Source organism: Ovis canadensis, chromosome 14, assembly GCF_042477335.2.
Source record: "Ovis canadensis isolate MfBH-ARS-UI-01 breed Bighorn chromosome 14, ARS-UI_OviCan_v2, whole genome shotgun sequence".
Taxonomy (NCBI): domain Eukaryota; kingdom Metazoa; phylum Chordata; class Mammalia; order Artiodactyla; family Bovidae; genus Ovis; species Ovis canadensis.
Window position 1 is genome coordinate 52,974,554 of NC_091258.1, and position 20,262 is coordinate 52,994,815.

The following is a 20,262-nucleotide window of genomic DNA, read 5'->3' on the forward strand; positions in this document are numbered from 1 at the left end:
CAAATCCTAAAATATGATGCTGTGAAAGTGCTGCACTCAATATGCCAGCAAATTTGGAAAACTCAGCAGAGGCCATAGGCCGGGAAAGTGTTGGTCTTCATTCCAATCCCAAAGAAAGACAATGCCAAAGAATGCTCAAACTACCACACAGTTGCACTCACCTCACACACTAGTAAAATAATGCTCAAAATTCTCCAAGCTAGGCTTCAATAGCACATGAACTGTGAACTTCCAGATGTTCAAGCTGGATTTAGAAAAGGCAGAGGAACCAGAGACCAAATTGCCAACATCTGTTGGATCATTGAAAAAGCAAAAGAATTCCAGAAAAACATCTGCTTTTGCTTTACTGACTATGCCAAAAGCTTTTGACTGTGTGGATCACAATAAACTGTGGAAAATTCTTGAAGCATGGGAATACCAGACCACCTGACCTGCCTCTTGAGACATCTGTATGCAGGTCAGGAAGCAGCAGTTAGAACTGGACATGGAACAACAGACTGGTTCCAAATAGGAAAGGAGTACATATGTTATCACCCTGCTTGTTTAACTTATATGAAGGGTACATCATGAGAAATGCTGGGCTGGATGAAGCACAAGCTGGAATCAAGATTGCCAGGAGAAATATGAATAACCTCAGATATGCATATGACACCACCCTTATGGCAGAAAGTGAAGAAGAACTAAAGAGCCTCTTGATGAAAGTGAAAGAGGAGAGTGTAAAAGTTGGCTTAAAGCTCAACATTCAGAAAACTAAGATCATGACATCTGGTCCCATCACTCATTGCAAATAGATGGGGAAACAATGGAAACCATGACAGACTTTATTTTTATTTTTACTTTATTTTACTTTACAATACTGTATTGGTTTTGCCATACATTGACATGAATCCACCACGGGTGTACATGCAATCCCAAACATGAACCCCCCTCCCACCTCCCTCCCCACAACATCCCTCTGGGTCATCACCGTGCACCAGCCCCAAGCATGCTGTATCCTGCATCGGACATAGACTGGTGATTCGATTCTTACATGATAGTATACATATTTCAATGCCATTCTCCCAAAGCATCCCACCCTCTCCCTCTCCCTCTGAGTCCAAAAGTCTGCTATACACATCTGTGCATGACAGACTTTATATTTTTGGTCTCCAAAATCACTGCAGATGGTGACTGCAGCCATGAAATTAAAAGACGCTTGCTCCTTGGAAGAAAAGTTATGACCAACCTAGACAGCATATTCAAAAGCAGAGACAGTACTTTGCCAACAAAGGTCCATCTAGTCAAAGCTATGGTTTTTCCAGTAGTCATCTATGGATGTGAGAGTTGGACTATAAAGAAAGCTGAGCGCTGAGGAATTGATGGTTTTGAACTATAGTGCTGGAGAAGATGCTTGAGAGCCCCTTGGACTGCGAGGAGATCCAACTAGTCCATCCCAAAGGAAATCAATCGTGAATATTCATTGGAAGGACTGATGCCGAAGCTGAAACTCCAATTCTTTGGCCATCTGATGTGAAGAACTGACTCATTTGAAAAGACCCTGATGCTGGGAAAGATTGAAGGCAGGAGGAGAAGGGGTCGACAGAGGATGAGATGGTTGGATGGCATCATCGACTCGATGAACATCAGTTTGAGTAAGCTCCAGGAGCTGGTGATGGATAGGGAAGCCTGGTGTGCTGCAGTCCATGGGGTTGCAAAGAGCTGGACACGACTATATGACTGAACTGAACTGGACTGATCATTGAGAAAGAAAACAATAAATGATTCAACTGCCCATTAATCATTAAATGAATATTTATTGATTCCATGCCTGGCACTGTTAATATATTAGGCATATATACTAGTGGTGAGCACAATAGTTGAGGTGTCTGAACTCAGGGAACTTGCCCTCTGGTGAAGACAGATGTAAAAATCTAGTTACACAGGCAGTTTATTCATTATATGAGAAGTGCAATGACTCTGGGAACATACAACACGGGCCCTTCAGGGTGGTCAGGGAAGGCTTTCTAGAGGCAGTGATGTTTCAACTGAGACCTGTAGGATGAGTCTAAGCAGGGGAAAGGGTATAGAATGGGAGGAGACAGTTTCAGAAGTTTTCATCCCCAAGTAACCCTATAGTTGGGTCAGGGGAAATGGAGAAGCCTGAGAACCTAGTCAAAATGGGGAGAGAGTGTACCAGTAGGGCTAATGGACTTGGTAGAAGAGGCTGGATATTCCAGAGATGAGAACAGTGCATTTCACCGTGTCATCTGAGGGTGTCTGTGATAAGTGAGTCTCATAATCCAGATCCATACATGGATCAAGACTCTTTTTGAAAGACAAAGGCCCGTCTAGTCAAAGGTGTGGTTTTTCCAGTAGTCATGTACGGATGTGAGAGTTGGACCATAAAGAGGACTGAGTGCTGAAGAATTGATGCTTTTGAACTGTGGTGTTGGAAAAGACTCTTGAGAGTCCCTTGGACTGCAAGGAGATCCAACCAGTCAACCCTAAAGGAAATCAGTCCTGAATGTTCATTGGAAGGACTGATGCTGAAGCTCCAATACTTTGGCCACCTGATGCTAAGAGCCAACTCATTAGAAAAGACCCTGATGCTGGGAAGGATTGAAGGCAAAGAAGAGAAGGGGATGACAGAGGACGAGATCATCACCGATTCAAGAGACATGAGTTTGAGCAAGCTCCAGGAGTTGATGGACAGGGAAGCCTGGCATGCTGCAGTCCATGGGGTCTCAAAGAGTTGGACACAACTGAGCGACTGAATAACAACAAAGCTCAGAGAGTCTCAATTTTAATATACCTGTTCAAAAATTTTTGCTTTTGGGGGTTCTTAAGGTGAGAAGGAGCTAGAAAAACATGCCTTTGGCTGCTTGATAGACAAATTAAAAATGTTTACTTTCGGGCACTTAAATTCTGCAAGTAGCTATTCAGTGTTAGCTAACGGTAATTGTATCTCAACTTTTACCTGAAATGAGACAATCAAGATGTCAGGATATCAGCTCTGTATATCTTGGATAAGTGGCATGAATGCGATATCCAGGTAATTTCAGACATCACGCCTCTAAGTAGACGTCTTCTTGTCCTGGGTGCTATTTGTATTGTGCTTATTTTATATTTTATCTTCAAAGTTTCAAAAAAGTTGGAGTATTGGAAAATTCTTTAGGTGTGGGTTAGGATTTCTCCCCTTGTACCATCTACACTTAGTGAATGAGGATTTCTGCTTCTAAGAATGGTAGACTAGGTAATACAGGCCCACCCGCCTGCTGAGGGTGACTGGAAAAAGTGGACAGATTATAAACAAAGGCCTGCTTCAATTCACTAGAAGGTTAACAAATAGTGAAGTTATCAGGCCATGTCCAAGGGCAACAGCAACCCAGGGACTATCCTTTTGTAATAAACCAGTGATCTATAAAGTAAAATGTTTCTCTGAGTTCTAAGGGCCACTGTAGCAAACTAATTGAACCTGAGGCTGGGGTTGTGGAAACTTCTGATTTACAGTCAGTGGGTCAGAAGCACACACGCTGGGCTTGCGACTAGTGTCTGAAGTGTGGGAGCAGTCTATAGGACTAAGACTTAACCTGTGGGATTTGATGCCATCTCTATGTAGATAAATTACTTGCTGTTGTGGGGAACACCCCTCCTGCCCCTGCACACCACACACACAAACAGACATGCATGTTGGAATCCGTGACCAGAACAAAATACAAAATACATCTCTATTTTTCTTTTCTTCAGCCCGGTCCAATAAGAGGATTCTTTCTGAAATTTGTCTCTCTTTTATCTGCCTAGGCTATAAGCCACACATCCTGCAGAGACAGATTGTTTTCAGGACGTATTTCAGGGGAAAAGAGCAAAGCCCAATGTGAAACCTATGAAACTGCAGAAATCCAATTTAAAAGAGATCTGACACATAAGAAACCAAGAAGCATAGCAGCTTTAGAAACATAAGAAAACCAGAAGAAGCAGTAGGATTAAAATATGAAAATTAATCCTTTTACTCCAAGTGCCTAGAGAACCCCTCACTGGAAACAAGTCATGTTGCATTTACTTGAGCATTTTCTGCATTTTTTTTCTTTGATATTTTCCTGTTAAAATGGTACTTTGGGGGTAAAGAAATGTTTATCAGCATCCCAGAGTATGTAATGGCCCCTGTCCTCACTTTAGCAGTAGCAGAACTTGAAGACATGTGAGCAGTTTCATAAGATGCTCTTACTTATTTTTAGCAAGCAATGTTTAATTAAATGGAATTTCCATCTTTTCTATTTTTTTAAACCAAACTTTCTGCTAATAACATTAAGAACAATTATATGCCAAGTACTGTACACAGTGACATACAGTTATTATGTCATTTAATCCTCTGCGGGAGTCGGTGATGGACAGGGAGGCCTGGCGTGCTGCAATTCATGGGGTCGCAAAGAGTCGGACATGACTGAGCGACTGAACTGAACTGAATAAACATATGAGATAGATGTGGAAGATGGCTTCCAAGAAGGCTCCCAGTGACCCTTACTTCCTGGTAATTGTGTCCCTGTGTGGCCTCTCTCATATGGAATAGGGCTGATCTGTGTGACTAATAGATCTTGCCTAAATGAGAGTATGTGACTTCTGGGCCACAGAGGACACAGTGCAGCTTCTCCCATTGTCTCTGGGACTACTCTCTGTGGAAGCAGTCAGTCATCATGCCATGAGGACACTTAATCATCCCTGCTGAGAGGCCCATGAGGGAAGGGACTGAAACCAACAGCCAGGAGCAACATGCTAGCCGTGTTGAGTGAGCCACCTTGAAAGTGGATTTTCCAGCCCTAGTCAAGCCTTCAGATGACTGCAACCCTTGCTACCATCTTTGCATCCTCCTCAGAGACTCCAAGCCAAGTTCTATTTCCTAAGCTGGATGAGAATGCATTTTTTTCTGTTTTCTCTCAAAGAAGATACTGTGTCATGCATACTGAGCATGCAACTAGACTGTTAGGTCGAAACCCTGGAAGGAGCTGGAAGTTGATGTTTAAATTAAGGAAAAAGAGGGAAATTGTTCCTCTGTGAAATGTTTTGGCCTAGTAAAAATTCTCTTTTAATGAGTATGATTTAATATTAAATTCAATTCAACAAATATTAACTGAGCCCCTTTGTGGCAGTCACAGATGGTCTGTACAATGAAAGCGCTTATATTCTTGAGGCTTGTGAGCAGATAGTTGTAGTACAATGTATTACATTCAGTAAGAGTCATGTGCAAAGGACAAAGCGATTGGCATTCTTTGAATGCGTTAGGGAAAGCCTTACTTCTGGGGACCCTTGAGGTAAGTGTTATAGGGTGAATAGGAGTTCACAAGGCAGACAGGGATATGAATGTGAAAAGAAAGGATGAGTCTATATAAAGGTATAGAGGTATGAAATAGCCTGGCACATTTGGGGATTGTGAAAGCCATTTCATTGATTAAACGTATTTATTAAATAAGCGTGTGTATGAGGCACTGTGCTGGATTCTGGGAACGCAGTGATAAGAAACAGAAAATCTTTGAACTCAAGAAACTTAACAGTCTCAGGGCAGAAAAGGAGATGAATAGATGGCTATGATAGGGGGAGCATGAGAACCTGTGAGGTCAGTAAACAAGTGGCTGCCCTGGATAGTCAGGGAAGCCTTTCTGAAAGAGGTCACATCTTGATTCCAGAAAGACAAGTTGGATTTAACTGGAGAGAGGAGGGGTGTAGGGGAGAAGAAAGGCATTCCAGGTGTTATGTATAATTCTGGAGGTGTGTGAGCCCCTGAGACTTTGTGAACTGTGAGTTGAGCATAAAGTGCAAGAAAGGCAGGTTCCTGGAATGGATGTCATGCTGAGAACCTTATGGAGTATTCTGGACTAAAGGATTTTAGGCAGGGAAATGGCATTACCTGGTTTTCCCTTTAGAATAGTCACTGTAGCTGCAATGTATAAAGTGACTAGGCTGTGGGGGTGGAGTGGGAGTAGAGACCCAAATCTGGAGGCAGGGAGGTCAGTTAAGCTGTTGCAGTCATCCAGACAAGCCATGAAAGTAACATTAACAAAGGAAGGCAGCAGGGATGAAAAGGCATAGGTGAATTTGTGAGATATTAGGGGATAGAATCTCAGGGTAGAGGCAGAATAGTGTCACCCTTGAGAGTGTGGACTCTGGAACTAGAATGACTCTTCTCCTTGTAGCTCTCCCCTTTCCTAGTGTGGGAACTGGGGCAGGTTACTTACCTCCTCTGTGCCTCTGTTTCCTTATCTGGGATATGGGGAGACTAATAGCACCCACATCTAGGTTGTTGTAGTGATACACAGGTGACTGATAGGTATGTGGTATTATTTAATCATGGTATTAATTTGTGTTTTCCTGATGTCTGCTGATGTTGAACAGCTTTCATATGCTTTTTGCGCTTGATACATCTTCAATGAAATGTCTCCATGTCCTTTGTCCATTTTTTTTTCTGTTTAAATTTATTTATTTTAATTGGTGGTTAATTACTTTACAATATTGTATTGGTCCTTTGTCCATTTTCTAATGGGATTGTGTGTTAGGTAGAATAATGTCACTTTTCCACCAAGTATGTCCATGTTGGGAGAAGGCAATGGCACCCTACTCCAGTACTCTCGCCTGGAAAATCCTATGAACGAAGGAGCCTGGTAGGCTGCAGTCCATGGGGTTGCTAAGAGTCAAATATGACTGAGCAACTTCCCTTTCACTTTTCACTTTCATGCATTGGAGAAGGAAATGGCAACCCACTCCAGTGTTTTGCCTGGAGAATCCCAGAGACGGGGGAGCCTGGTGGGCTGCTGTCTATGGGGTCGCACAGAGTCGGACACGACTGAAGTGACTTAGCAGTAGCATGTCCATGTTGAGTCTTCCAGTCCATGAACATAGATCTCCTTTTACTTAGATACTCTCTGATTTTTTGAATTGGCTCTTTGTCATTTTTAATATACAAATCTTGTATATGTTTTGTTCAACTTACACTTAGTTTTTGAAGGAATCACAGTTACAAATGATATCGTATTTTGGTTTCCACATCTTTATTGTTAGTATATAGAAATATGAATGATGTTTATATGTTTATACTCACTTGTTAGTTCTAGGAGGTTTGTTGTATATTCTCTGGGAATATCTATGTAGACAGTTATGCCATCTGCATCTAAGGAGAGTTTTTTTTCTTGTTTTCTGCTCTATATGTTTTTTATTTCTTTTTTTTCCTTCTTCTAGCACTGACTAGAACTTCCAATACTATGTCTGATAGCCATGGTTAGAGTGGATCTCCTTGCCTTGTTCTTAGTCTTTACGGGGAAAGCATGCAGTCTTTTACCATTCAGGATGATGTCAACTGGGCTTCCCAGGTGGCTCAGTGGTAAAGAATCTTCCTGCCAGTGCAAGAGTTGGGGGTTTGATCCCAGAGAAGCGAATGGCTACCCACTCCAGTATTCTTGCCTGGGAAGAGCCTGGCATGCTACAGCCCATAGTGTTGCAAAGGAGTTGGATATGACTTAGTGACTAATCAGCAACAGGATGTCAGCTGTAAAGTTTTTTGTATATTTTCTTTATTATGTTCATCTATATTCCTAGTTTTCTGGGAGTTTTTTTTATCATGAATGTTGTTGAATTTTGTCAGATGCTTTTACTACATAAATTGATATGATCATATGATGTTTCTTCTTTAGACTGCTAATGTGATGGATTACATTGAAATTTGAGTGTTGAACTAGGCTTATATTCCTGGAATTAAACTATTTGGTCATGGCATATAATTAGTTTTCATATTGCTAAATAACTTGTTAAGATTTTGATAATATTTTGTTAAACTTTTTTTTTCACATATTCATGACAGATACTGGTTTTTAGGTATTTTTTGGGTATTACTTTCTTTGTTTGGTTTTGTCTTAGGCCTCATAAAATGAATTGTAAAATGTTCCCTTCTTTTCCATTTTCTGAAAAAGATTGGTAGTATTGGTGTTAATTCTTCTTGAAATGTTTCCTATAATTCTCCAGTGAAACCATCTATGCCTAGATATTTCTTTTTTTTTGAGTTATAAAATTATGAATTCTTTTTAATAATACTTTGAGTTATTCAGATTATCTGTTCATATTAAGTTGTGGTAGTATGTTCTTTGAGAAATTGAAGCAATATATCTAAGCTGTCGTATTTATGAGTGTGCAGTTGTTTACAGTGTTTTCTTATTATTCTGATATCTATATGGTTTGTCCTTTTTTATTAAATTCCTAATATTGGTAATTTGTGTCTTCTTTCTTTGCTGGAGGTTTGTCAGTATTATTGGTTTCTCCAGAGAATCAGATCTTTGATTAATTTTCTCTATTGATTTTCTGTTTTTAATTTTACTGATTTCTGTTCTTATCTTTATTATTTGCTCTTGTTTGCTTTTGTTTTATTTGGTCATCTTTTTCTTTTTCTGGATTTAGGTGCTTAGATGACATAATTGACTTCTACTGTTTTCTAATCTAAAAAGCCTCTTGATGAAAGTGAAAGAGGAGAGTGAAAAAGCTGGCTTAAAGCTCAACATTCAGAACACTAAGATCATGGCATCCAGTCCCATCACTTCATGGCAAATAGATGGGGAAACAGTGGAAACAGTGTCAGACTTTATTTTGGGGGGCTCCAAAATCACTGCAGATGGTGATTGCAGCCATCATTTTAATTTAATGAAATTAAAAGGTGCTTACTCCTTGGAAGGAAAGTTATAACCAACCTAGATAGCATATTAAAAAGCAGAGATATTACTTTGCCAACAAAGGTCTGTCTAGTCAAGGCTTTGGTTTTTCCAGTGGTCATGTATGGATGCGAGAGTTGGACTGTGAAGAAAGCTGAGTGCTGAAGAATTGATGCTTTTGAACTGTGGTGCTGGGGAAGACTCTTGAGAGTCCCTTGGACTGCAAGGAGATCCAGCCAGTCTTAAAGGAGACCAGTCCTGGGTGTTCATTGGAAAGAGTGATGTTGAGGCTGAAACTCCAATATTTTGGCCACCTCATGTGAAGAGTTGACTCACTGGACAAGACCCTGATGCTGGGAGGGATTGGAGGCAGGAGGAGAAGGGGACGACAGAGGATGAGATGGTTGGATGGCATTACTGACTCGATGGATGTGAGTCTGAGTGAACTCCGGGCATTGGTGATGGACAGGGAAGCCTGGCGTGCTGCAATTCATGGGGTCGCAAGGAGTCGGACACGACTGAGTGACTGCACTGGTTCGATGCAGGATACAGGATGCTTGGGTCTGGTGTACTGGGATGACCCAGAGGGATGGTATGGGAAGGGAGGTGGGAGGGGGGTTCAGGATTGGGAACACGTGTACACCCGTGGTGGATTCATGTTGATGTATGGCAAAACCAATACAATATTGTAAAGTAAAAAAGAAAAAAATAATAATAATAAAAAAATAAAGTCTAAGGCCTGAGGATGAAAAAAAAAAACTTTCAACCTCCTCCAAATTTTGAACTGTTGTGTTTTCATTTTCATTCAATTCAACATACTTTTAATTTTCCTTCTTTGATTTATGTTTATTTAGAAATGTGTTGTTTAGTTTCTAAGTATTTGGAGATTTTGCACTATCTTTCTGTTGTGTGTTTCTAATTTGATTTCACAGTGGTTAACCAGCACCCTCTGTATGATTCCAGTTCTTTTAACTTTGTTGAATTTTATTTCGTGGCCTGGAAAATTATCTATCTTTGTATATGTTGCTTGGATACAGAAAAGCATGTACATTTCTGCTGCTGTTGGGCAGACTGTTCCATAAGTATTGATTAAATCATGTTGGTTGTGTTAAGTTCCCCTATATCTTGTTAATTTTCTGCTTAATACTTACATTAATTTTTGAGAAAGGAATGTTGAAGTCTCCAGCTACAATTGTGGATTTGTATAGTTGTTTTAATTTTTTGCATCATATATTTTGAAGCTTGGTTCAACTCATATATTTTAAAAGTTGTCTGGTGCATTTAAAATTATGATTGTTGTGTCTTTTTGGTAGATTCACCCTTTGACATTACGTAATGTCCTTTTTTGTTCCTGGTCATTTTCTTTGATTTGAAGTCAACTTTATCTAATATTACTATAGCCCTTCTTTCTTTCTTTTGTCCAACATTTGCATGATATACCTCTTCCCTCCTTTTGCTTATAATCTATGTATGTAATTGTTGTTGAAGCGATTCTCTTAATTCATAACTGTCGTCTCCATCCCCTCTCAGGTGCCCATGTTTGCACACAAGCACTATTTACTAGTTTAGTGAAGTGGGTCATTTTCCTGTCACATTTTCTGCATTCTTGATACAGCTTAATTATGTTTTTACACATGTTCCTCCATTTCCTGAACTCCTGTACCCTAGCTGGTAGATCTAGAGATTAATTAGATTTAGGTTAAGATTTTTGTTAATAGTGCTACACAGGTGGTGCTGTGTACTACATCACGTCAGGAGGCACATAATATGTCTGGTTTTCACTCTTTCAGTGTTAAGATTGATGTAGAGGGCTCAGGTGTTGTTAGCCTGTTGGAGCCATTAGAAAGTTCTTTAACAACATTCTTCCTAATGGTTCTGGCATTGATGATCCTTCGTTTCATTAGAGGCTGAAAATGGTGATTATTTTTCTGTCATTTCTTCTGCATTTATTAGCTGGAGTTTGTCTATGAAGAATAATTTTCTCTCATAAACTATTTGGATAACTTATGGTGTAATTTGTACAGAAAGGGACAGGATAAATGGTTGATTCTTCCCTGTTATTATTTCCAAAATAATTAGTTCTGTGTCCTAGCAACTTCCAAAGGTGACCCATGATTTTTTTTTAGTATCTTTTTTGAACTCAGAGTTTTAAAGATGAATCCATTGCACTTTTTGTTTTTCCCAAATTGTCCTGTCTTTGGTGAATGAAAACTCCTTCAAGTTGCTCTGGGCTCCTTAGACTCAAGTAAGCCTTTGATAACATCTTTTGTTTTTCAGTATAGTAGAATGTCCCAAGTTCATCTTATACATTTCATGCCCCAGACCTTGAGTTACTCATTTCTCTAAGGAGTATGGTTTCTTCTAGTGGAAAGTAGTATTTAAAGACCACATTACATCCTGGGACTGTCATCACTTACTGAGCTTTCATTGCTTCTAGGGTCTTTCAGTAAGGCAAGTTATTTAAAAGGAGAAAATAATCATGAGCTGAAACTCATATTTGCAATTTAAATTTAAGATTATAGTATTTCTTAATATAAGAACTTTTATGGCTTTATTTTTTTTTCCTGTGGGTTTTTTAAAAAATTAATTAATTAATTAATTAATTAAATTTTAAAATCTTTAATTCTTACATGCGTTCCCAAACATGACCCCCCCTCCCACCTCCCTCCCCACAACATCTCTCTGGATCATCCCCATGCACCAGCCCCAAGCATGCTGCACCCTACGTCAGACATGGACTGGCGATTCAATTCTTACATGATAGTATACATGTTAGAATTCCCATTCTCCCAAATCATCCCACCCTCTCCCTCTCCCTCTGAGTCCAAAAGTCCGTTATACACATCTGTGTCTTTTTTCCTGTCTTGCATACAGGGTCGTCATTGCCATCTTCCTAAATTCCATATATATGTGTTAGTATATGGCTTTATTTTTTTAATGTTGAAATGCTTGATTCCTAACAATATTGATATTGCTACTTGTTTTTAAAATATTATTAGTAATATTATGACAATAAGACTACTATCCAATGATGATATATAGTCAAAAATCATGTTTTAAGGTTGTTTAGAATAATTGTTTTCTCTTTGTAGTTATGACACCAACTTGATATACAGCAAGGTTTATTTGTTTCACTTTTTAACTTTTTTTTTTAGGATTATATGATGACTTTATTATTTTTTTTAATTTATTTTTAATTTTTATTTTTACTTTATTTTACTTTACAATACTGTATTGGTTTTGCCATACATTGACATGAATCCACCACGGGTGCACATGAGTTCCCAAACATGAACCCCCCTCCCACCTCCCTCCCCATAACATCTCTCTGGATCATCCCCGTGCACCAGCCCCAAGCATCCTGTATCCTGCATTGAACATAGACTAGCGATTCATTTCTTACATGCTAGTATACATGTTTCAATGCCATTCTCCCAAATCATCCCACCCTCTCCCTCTCCCTCAGAGTCCAAAAGTCCGCTCTACACACCTGTGTCTCTTTTGCTGTCTCACATACAGGGTCATCATTACCATCTTTCTAAATTCCATATATATGTGTTAATATACTGTATTGGTGTTTTCCTTTCTGGCTTACTTCACTCTGTATAATTGGCTCCAGTTTCATCGATCTTATTAGAACTGATTCAAATGTATTCTTTTTAATGGCTGAGTAATACTGCATTGTGTATATGTACCACAGCTTTCTTATCCATTCATCTGCTGACGGACATCTAGGTTGTTTCCATATCCTGGCTACTATAAACAGTGCTGCGATGAACATTGGGGTACATGTGTCTCTTTCTATTCACTTTTCAACTTTTAAGGGTTGATTTTTTTTAATGTTTTAAAATATATTTTAACAGCTTTATTGAGATATAATAATTCACATTCAATTCAGGATGCAATTCATCCATTTAAAGTGTACATACAATTCAGTTTTTAGTATATTCACAAATATGTGTAATTATTACCATGGTCAGTTGTAAACATTTTCATTTCAGAAAGAAATCCCATACCTTTTAGTTATCACTCTTCTATCCCTTCATTCCTCCCAGACCTTTGCAATGACTAATCTACTTTTTCTCTGTAGAGATTGTCCTGTTCTGGTCACTTCACGTGAATGGACTCACACAATGTATATTTTTGTGTGTGTGTGACTGGCTCATTTTACTTAACAAAATGTTTTTGAGGTTTTTCCAAGTCTCTGTGATCCAAGGGAGTGGTTCAATCTCACCCTCGGTTCTGGGATATTCACAAAAGTGTCTTGTCTATGGATAATTGCTGTTAATAGATGGTCTTTTTGTGAGTGGGACTGAAGTTGGCAACTACCTATTCTACCATGTTGGTGATATCACACTTCCCATTCATAATAATTATGTACATTGAATGTGATTTATTGTTAGTCTTTATTTAGTATGTCATCTTTGCTTTTTCTAAAATTACTTTTGGTATTTAGGAACATTAATCTTTATGTTCAGTAGTTTTGTTTGTATGTAAACCCTTTTATAGTGCCTATATTTTTATCTATTGCTGTATAACAAATTACCCCAGATTAATAGGTTAAAACAATATTTGTTTTCCCAGTTTCTGTAGGTCAGGAATCTAGAAGATGCTTAGCTGGGTGATTCCTACTTAGGGTCTCTCATGCATCCCCAGTCAAGCTGTTGGCCCAGACTGCAGTCATCTCAAGGCTCAACTGGGGCTGGCAACTCTGCCTTCATTCCCATGGTTGTTGGCAGGCCTTAGAAGATCCACTGCCAAGCCCACTCATGTCACTGCTGGCAGGCCTTGGTTCCTCACCACAGGGGCCTCTCTGTAGGTTTCTCAGTGTCCTTACAGTGTAGTAACTGGGATCTGAGAGAGAGCCAGACAGGGCCCAAGATGGAACCAGTTCTCTTTACAACTGATCTCACATGTGACATCCATCACTTGTGCTGTTTTATATTTGTTACAGTACCTAAGTACAGCCCACACGCAAGGGGAGGAGGATTATATAAGTACCTGAATGCTTAGAAACAGGTATCATTGCTGCCATCATTGGGCTTTCTACCACAAATCCCTTAATTCTTCTTTATTCTATCTCATTAAATGGTTTGATTCCTACCTCTTATACAACTACTACTCATCTTGATCGATTTTTCAGCTTTCTTTTCTTAATTTTCATGTAAAATTGTGTCCTTTTGGTTGGATGAGCCCGTCCTCTAGTATATTCGTCAGGAAGGGAACATGTTTGTAATATTCCCTGGGCTTTGGCATGTTCAAAACTCCTTTTCTGTAGCCGTGAGGATGGAAGGAGAGCTTGGTTGCTTGTAAAATCTCTGGCTCAAGCTTTTTAAAGGTTTTGGAAAATATTCCTCCTCTGTTTGCCCATTTCATGGATTGCTTTCACAAAGGGTATCGACATCCAGTTCTCTTGCTTTCATACATTATTTTGACTTTTTGTCTGGATGCTAATTTTAAAAATTCTTTAACTCTAGTAGTTCTTCCAAGATATGACTCAGAGTTGATCATTTTGGGTCAATCTTCCTGGGTAACCACCAATCCCTTTTGCTTGTTTTTTTTAATGGAAAATTTTCTTGGATTATAGTTTTAAATATTAGTTCTCCTCCAGTACCTTATTTTTCTTCTTCATTGTCTCCAGTTATAGCATGTTAGAACCTTTTGGCTGTTTTCTGTTTCAATCATTTTTTTTGATTATTTTTCTTATTTTAAAATTTCATATTCATTTCTTTGGGTGTTTTATTGCTTTATTTCAGTGAACCTTATTACATTTTCGTTCGTATCTATTTTCCTTCATGCACCACTTTCCCTTCCAGTTTGGTCTGGTAATGCCTTATTGTCTTTTGAACTTTTAGTGATTTTAAGGCTTTTTTATTTGATGTTATATCCAGTATTTCTCCCCCACGGGGTTAAAGAATCTAGCCTGCTATTACTAAAAACAGAAATTCCTACTTAGTCATAAGTGAAAGTGAAATTCACTCAGTCGTGTCCAACTCTTTGTGATCCTGTGGACTGACTATACAGTCCATGGAATTCTCCAGGCCAGAATGCTGGAGTGGGTAGCCTTTCCCTTCTCCAGGGGATCTTCCCAATCCAAAGATCGAACCCAGGTCTCCTGCATTGCAGGCAGCTTCTTTACCAGCTGAGCCACAAAGGAAGCCCCTACTTAGTCATAAATGGATTCCCAAAGTTGCAAATGCCCTGGTAGAAGTATAAGGAAATATATGGAATGGGGAAATGTCATATTTCTTTGATTTGGAGGTATTGGGTGGCTGATTAATGCCTTATTTATTACTATAAACTTCAGAACATTTTCAGAAACTTCTTCCCCATATCGTCTCATGCTGCCTTTTTCAATTCTCTGCCAGCTGCGAAGGCCTGAAGCCTTATATTTATTCTGTTTGAAGGGTATCATGAGAGAGAATTGTCAAATAAGCAGATAAAGTCGCAAACTATGAAGTATATTTATTGAGCAGTTTTTGTTTATCTGGGGAAGATAAAAGTACCAAAATGTAAGAGCTGCTTGCGTTTTCATGTCTTCCCTGGGCTTAGTCCAGAATCACTTGCTTTGTCTAAAAGGGGTCCCAGAGTTTGGGATAAGGCTAACGCTAGACTGGCTCATGGAATAGACTCCTACAGTTAAGGCATTGGTTCCAAGTACTGGATATATTTTTAAAGATCAGTATTTTCTAAACCTTCTTCTATTTGAGAAAGCTTCAAAAAATGTGACCTATATCCAGAAATTAACTGCATTTGTTCTAAAACTTTTTGTTTTTCCTTCTTAGGTAAACAGAGGAAATAGCTAAAAATGACAAGTAGAAGTATTGAGGAGTCCATGGGGGCTGTTCATATGGGGTTAGTCAGAACACTTAAAGGATTCCAAAGCAAGATTTTACCACCCCTGAGTCCAAAGGTGGTTGCAGAAGATGAAGTAAATCGAATGGTAATGTATCAGAGAATTTCAGAGTAAAGTATCTCCTCTGAGAGGAGAAGTATCTCTCAGAAAAATAGCTTTCTCCTCTGGAGAATGACAATGGCTGCCTGGCATTCTCAGAATATCGAACAGAATATCAGATATTCTCAGTTTAGTTAACATGGTAGCTTGCTACAGAGCATAGATACCTTTTAAAGCCTGGGAAGGTTTTGAAATTACATACATCAAAGTAGAGGCTTAAATTGCTTACATTAATCAGTTGAAGTAAGACTATACAGACAAAGCAATGAATAGTAGTTGGTCTTGGGTAAGCCCTTGCTGGGTTATTTAAATGATAAGTAACATTTTTTCTCATAAGATTAGAAAGTGTTAAAGCATTTTATGTTCTTATTTGGGTAAGTGGATGTGACTGACTGGCTATTGTATCTGATGATCAGCTGAAAGCTCTTTGGAAACAAGATATGAATGTGCTCTTAGGATTTCTAAAAAGTTCAAACTCATTCCTAAGCAGCACAGTCACACTTCCCAGATCCTTTACATTTTCTAAGACTGCTCTTTAACCAGGTATAACATGATAAACACCCAAAAGCTTTGCTTGCATGTTGTAACTTCAGTTGAGAAATAGAAATGTCTCAGACTCTTTAGCTCTGAAGCCCTTAAGTGATTTTAGAAACCTAGAGTTTTATGCTCTTCTGAGCATAAATGTTAAGCTCACTGGACATGCTCCTGTGCAGTTTCTTGCCCTTCCTCTCCCCAACCCCATCTTCTTTTGTGAGATTCCTTTAAAATCATAAGGAAACGGCAACCATATGTCATTTCAAATTATTGTGCAAAAAGCTCAGAAGTGCATGGGTCCTTCTCTTATTTGTATTATTTAGTTATTTTAAATGTTTTATAAGGGAACTTAGTGGCATTCCACAATTATCCTGAAAGCTATAAACACAAATTATTCATTACTGGCACTTACGAAAACACTTTTTCAGTATTACCACTTATGAATCTTCAGCTCCTGTTGTTTTCAATTCTAGCTGACACCCTCGGAGTTCCTGAAGGAAATGTCCCTCACCACAGAGCAGAGACTGGCCAACACCCGTGTGATGTGCCGACCGCAGATCATTGAACTTTTAGATATGAGGGAAACAACACACCAAAAGGTAGCTGCTTTCTGTTGTATTTGTGTATCAGGTAGATCCTGGAATAATGTGACTGTTCTAAAACAGTAAGAACTAAGCAGCACTTATTGGTTGAGGGCTAACTAATCCCTTATTCGGAGAAGGCAATGGCACCCCACTCCAGTACTCTTGCCTGGAAAATCCCATGGATGGAGGAGCCTGGTGGGCTGCAGTCCATGGGGTCGCTGAGAGTTGGACAAGACTGAGCGACTTCCCTTTCACTTTTCACTTTCATGCATTGGAGAAGGAAATGGCAACCCACTCCAGTGTTCTTGCCTGGAGAATCCCAGGGTTGGGGGAGCCTGGTGGGCTGCCATCTATGGGGTCGCACAGAGTCGGACACGACTGAAGCGACTTAGCAATTTCTTATCGGATTTGTTTTATATATTCTTTTTCTACCTCTGTTGATGTTGGTATCTATAATTTGATACCAAGAATTGCAGAGTATAAGTAACTTTTGATTAGTTACATTTCTTCCTTAGCTACTTCTGAACACTATGGTTTACAGAGTAAGAGTAATATCCTGAGAATTATATTAGTTAAGCCCAGTTAGGTTATCTTTCTAGAAAAAGAAGTCCCTGCTTAACTGAGCTGTCATTACTAGAAAGGAAAAAGGAGGAATTGTTTATTAAAACAGGCATTTTTGTCTGTTCTGGCTCATTTCCAATAACAAATACATCCTTTTAGTCTGTAAAGAATAGCTATTTTGATGTTTCTGTTTTGAATGTAAACCATATATTCCAGGCTTTAGGAACATGTTTTTAGCGTGGGACTTATTTCCTATTTTTAAATTAATTTCTTGAATTATATGCTTCAGTTTTTATGTACAAATTATGGTATGAGCCTCCCTTAGTTGAACTCCTGGAGACTAGCTCCCTCTCAAAGGGTTCCTAGCTATTCCTGAGGGGTTTTCAGAGTAATTTCCCTCAAGAGGAGTGATTGCCTCAGGCTGTTTTGCTCTCCTTGGCATGCCATTGCTTCTCCTGTCTAAGATATGCGTACAATTTCCTCTTTTTCTGAGCCCTGCCAGCTTTAGTTATTCATTGCTTCTTCTTTTTCCGATGCTGCTGCTGCTGCTAAGTCCTGTCAGTCGCGTCCGACTGTGCGACCCCATAGACGGCAGCCCGCCAGGCTCCCCCGTCCCTGGGATTCTCCAGGCAAGAACACTGGAATGGGTTGCCATTTCCTTCTCCATAGCCACCCTCTAACTTCAAGGCAGGGGACACAGCTTCTTCCAAAGCTAGTTTATCATTATTAAGGGCTATCTGCTTCATTCCTAGAGCATAACTAAAACCAGCCTGTGTGTATTGCTGTGTGTGTTACTGCTTGTGTATGTGTTTTAATGTATTTTGATCGAGGCTCTTAGTGTACCACATCTCATCTTCTTTCATCTTCTGTTAACTTGGTCAGTTATTTTTTTTTACTTTATTTTCCTGAGTTTCATTTGTTTCTTATTTAAATGAGAGTCATACCCTTCTCATTTCCTCAAGAAGAGATTATGGGAACTGTATGTCCTTTATTTTATATGTTTGACAATATTTGCTTATTGCCTCTAGCGGTGAACTGTAGACTTGTTGAATGTACAGTTCTTGGGCCACATGTTTTCCCTATAAGAGCTTTGCAGGCATTTTCTTCACTACCTTCTGGTTTTAAATGATGATATGAGGAAACAGTGAAAGTGAAAGTTGCTCAGTCGTGTCTGACTCTTTGCAACCCCATAGACCTAGTCCATGGAATTCTCTAGGCCAGAATACTAGAGTGGGTAGCCTTTCCCTTCTGCAGGGGATCTTCCCAACCCAGGGATCGAACCCAGGTCTCCCGCATTGGGGATGGATTCTTTACCAGCTGAGCCACAAGTGAAGCCCAAGAATACTGGAGTGGGTAGCCTATCCCCTCTCCAGTGGATCTTCCTGACCCAGGAATCGAACCGGGGTCTCCTGCATTGCAGGTGGATTCTTTACTAGCTGAGCTATAATATTAACTTGTGTGCCCAAAGATTGTTTATTCTTGTTTGATATCCAGTGATTTTATTAGGGAGGCTTCCCATGTGGCGCTGGTGGTAAAGAACCTGCCTGCCAGTGCAGGAGATGTAAGAGATGTGGTTTCAATCCCTGGGTCAGGAAGATCCACTGGAGGAGGAGATGACAACTCACTCCAGTGTTCTTGTCTGGGAAATCCCAAGGACAGAGGAACCTCGTCGCCTACGGTCCATTGGGTCGCACAGAATCAAACTTAGCATGCATGCAGCATGCACAATATTATTAGGATGTGACTAAATTTTTCCTAAAATATTATATATGTTATTTTTTGCTAGAAAGCTTTTCTTGGATTATCAAATATTCATGCCATTTTTTTTCCTTTAGAAATATCAGTAGTGAAGATGCTATATCTTCTTTGCCCTTCTTCACCTTGTATTTCCTCTCTAATCCATTTTAAACTTTGTTCATTCCCATTTCATTGTAATTACATTCGTCAGCATCCTCTGTATCTCTTCTTTGAGGTGTGTGTGTGTCTTAGAATTCATTCTTAAGCTTGATCTGTTCAACACAGTTGGGTCATCTCAGCATTTTACATAGTCAGTGTCTTTTTTGTATCTTTTAATTCACTTGTATCTCAGATATCACACTCCTTTGGCTTTCTGCCTACTTCACTGGTAGCTTTTTTCCTATTTGTTGGCTCTTTCTCCTTTTCCTAATCACTAAACATTGGAGCTCCCCAGTACTTGCTCTTTAAACTTCTTTCCCTTCTGCACTCACTCCTTAGGTGGCCCCTTCTAGGAATGAGGTTTTTAATTTCACCTTTTAAATGATTACTTTCATAATTATGTCTCCTACTGTGGTCTAGCTCCTGAACTCTGGATCATATATTCAGCTCAGTGTATGATTGGCAGCTCAAACTTAAAATCTTGAAGATCTAATTTTTGCATTACATTCTTTCCCTAAAGTCATGATCTTTCCTCCCTCCACCATGTAATACCTCTGTTGATCTGTTTTTTCCAGGCCAAAAACCTTGGTGTTATCTCTCATGCCTCTGTTTTTCTCACATCTTATGTGAAATCCAACAAGGCCTAGTAATCACAAATACATCTCTATAATCAAAACACTTCTCACCACCACTGCCACCACCATCCCGTTCAACCCATCATCATCTAGACTTCTAAAATAGCCTCCCTGTTTCCCTCCAATCACCCCATTATCAGTTCTCCACAAAGAAGAGTGGCTTTTTTAAAAAATGTAAACCAGAACATGTTGCTTCCGTGTTGAAAACTGCCTGGAAGCTTCCTGTTACCCTCATAATGGAAAAGTCCTGCAGCGTCTGAGCCTGCATCCTTCGCAGTCTTTTCCGTTGTCTCTTCCGCAGCTCACTCTCCTCTCACTGCACCTCCATTTGCTGCTCTTCAAACACTCACAGATACTTCTTACCCCAGGGTCTTTGCACTGGTTATTCCTTCTAACTGGAATGCTGTTTTCTCAGATCTTTGCATGACTTACTTCAA

The 20,262-nt window shown here is 39.4% G+C and overlaps 1 protein-coding gene across 1 annotated transcript in view; it reads left to right on the plus strand.

The window, feature by feature from the left end:
* Positions 1-20,262, plus strand: part of HYDIN (HYDIN axonemal central pair apparatus protein) — a 347,975-nt gene that overhangs the window by 18,042 nt on the left and 309,671 nt on the right. Inside the window, 2 exon segments of the mRNA XM_069548980.1 lie at positions 15,446-15,603; positions 16,623-16,748. Of these exon segments, the coding sequence (XP_069405081.1) occupies positions 15,469-15,603; positions 16,623-16,748 (261 nt within the window). The 5' untranslated portion in view covers positions 15,446-15,468.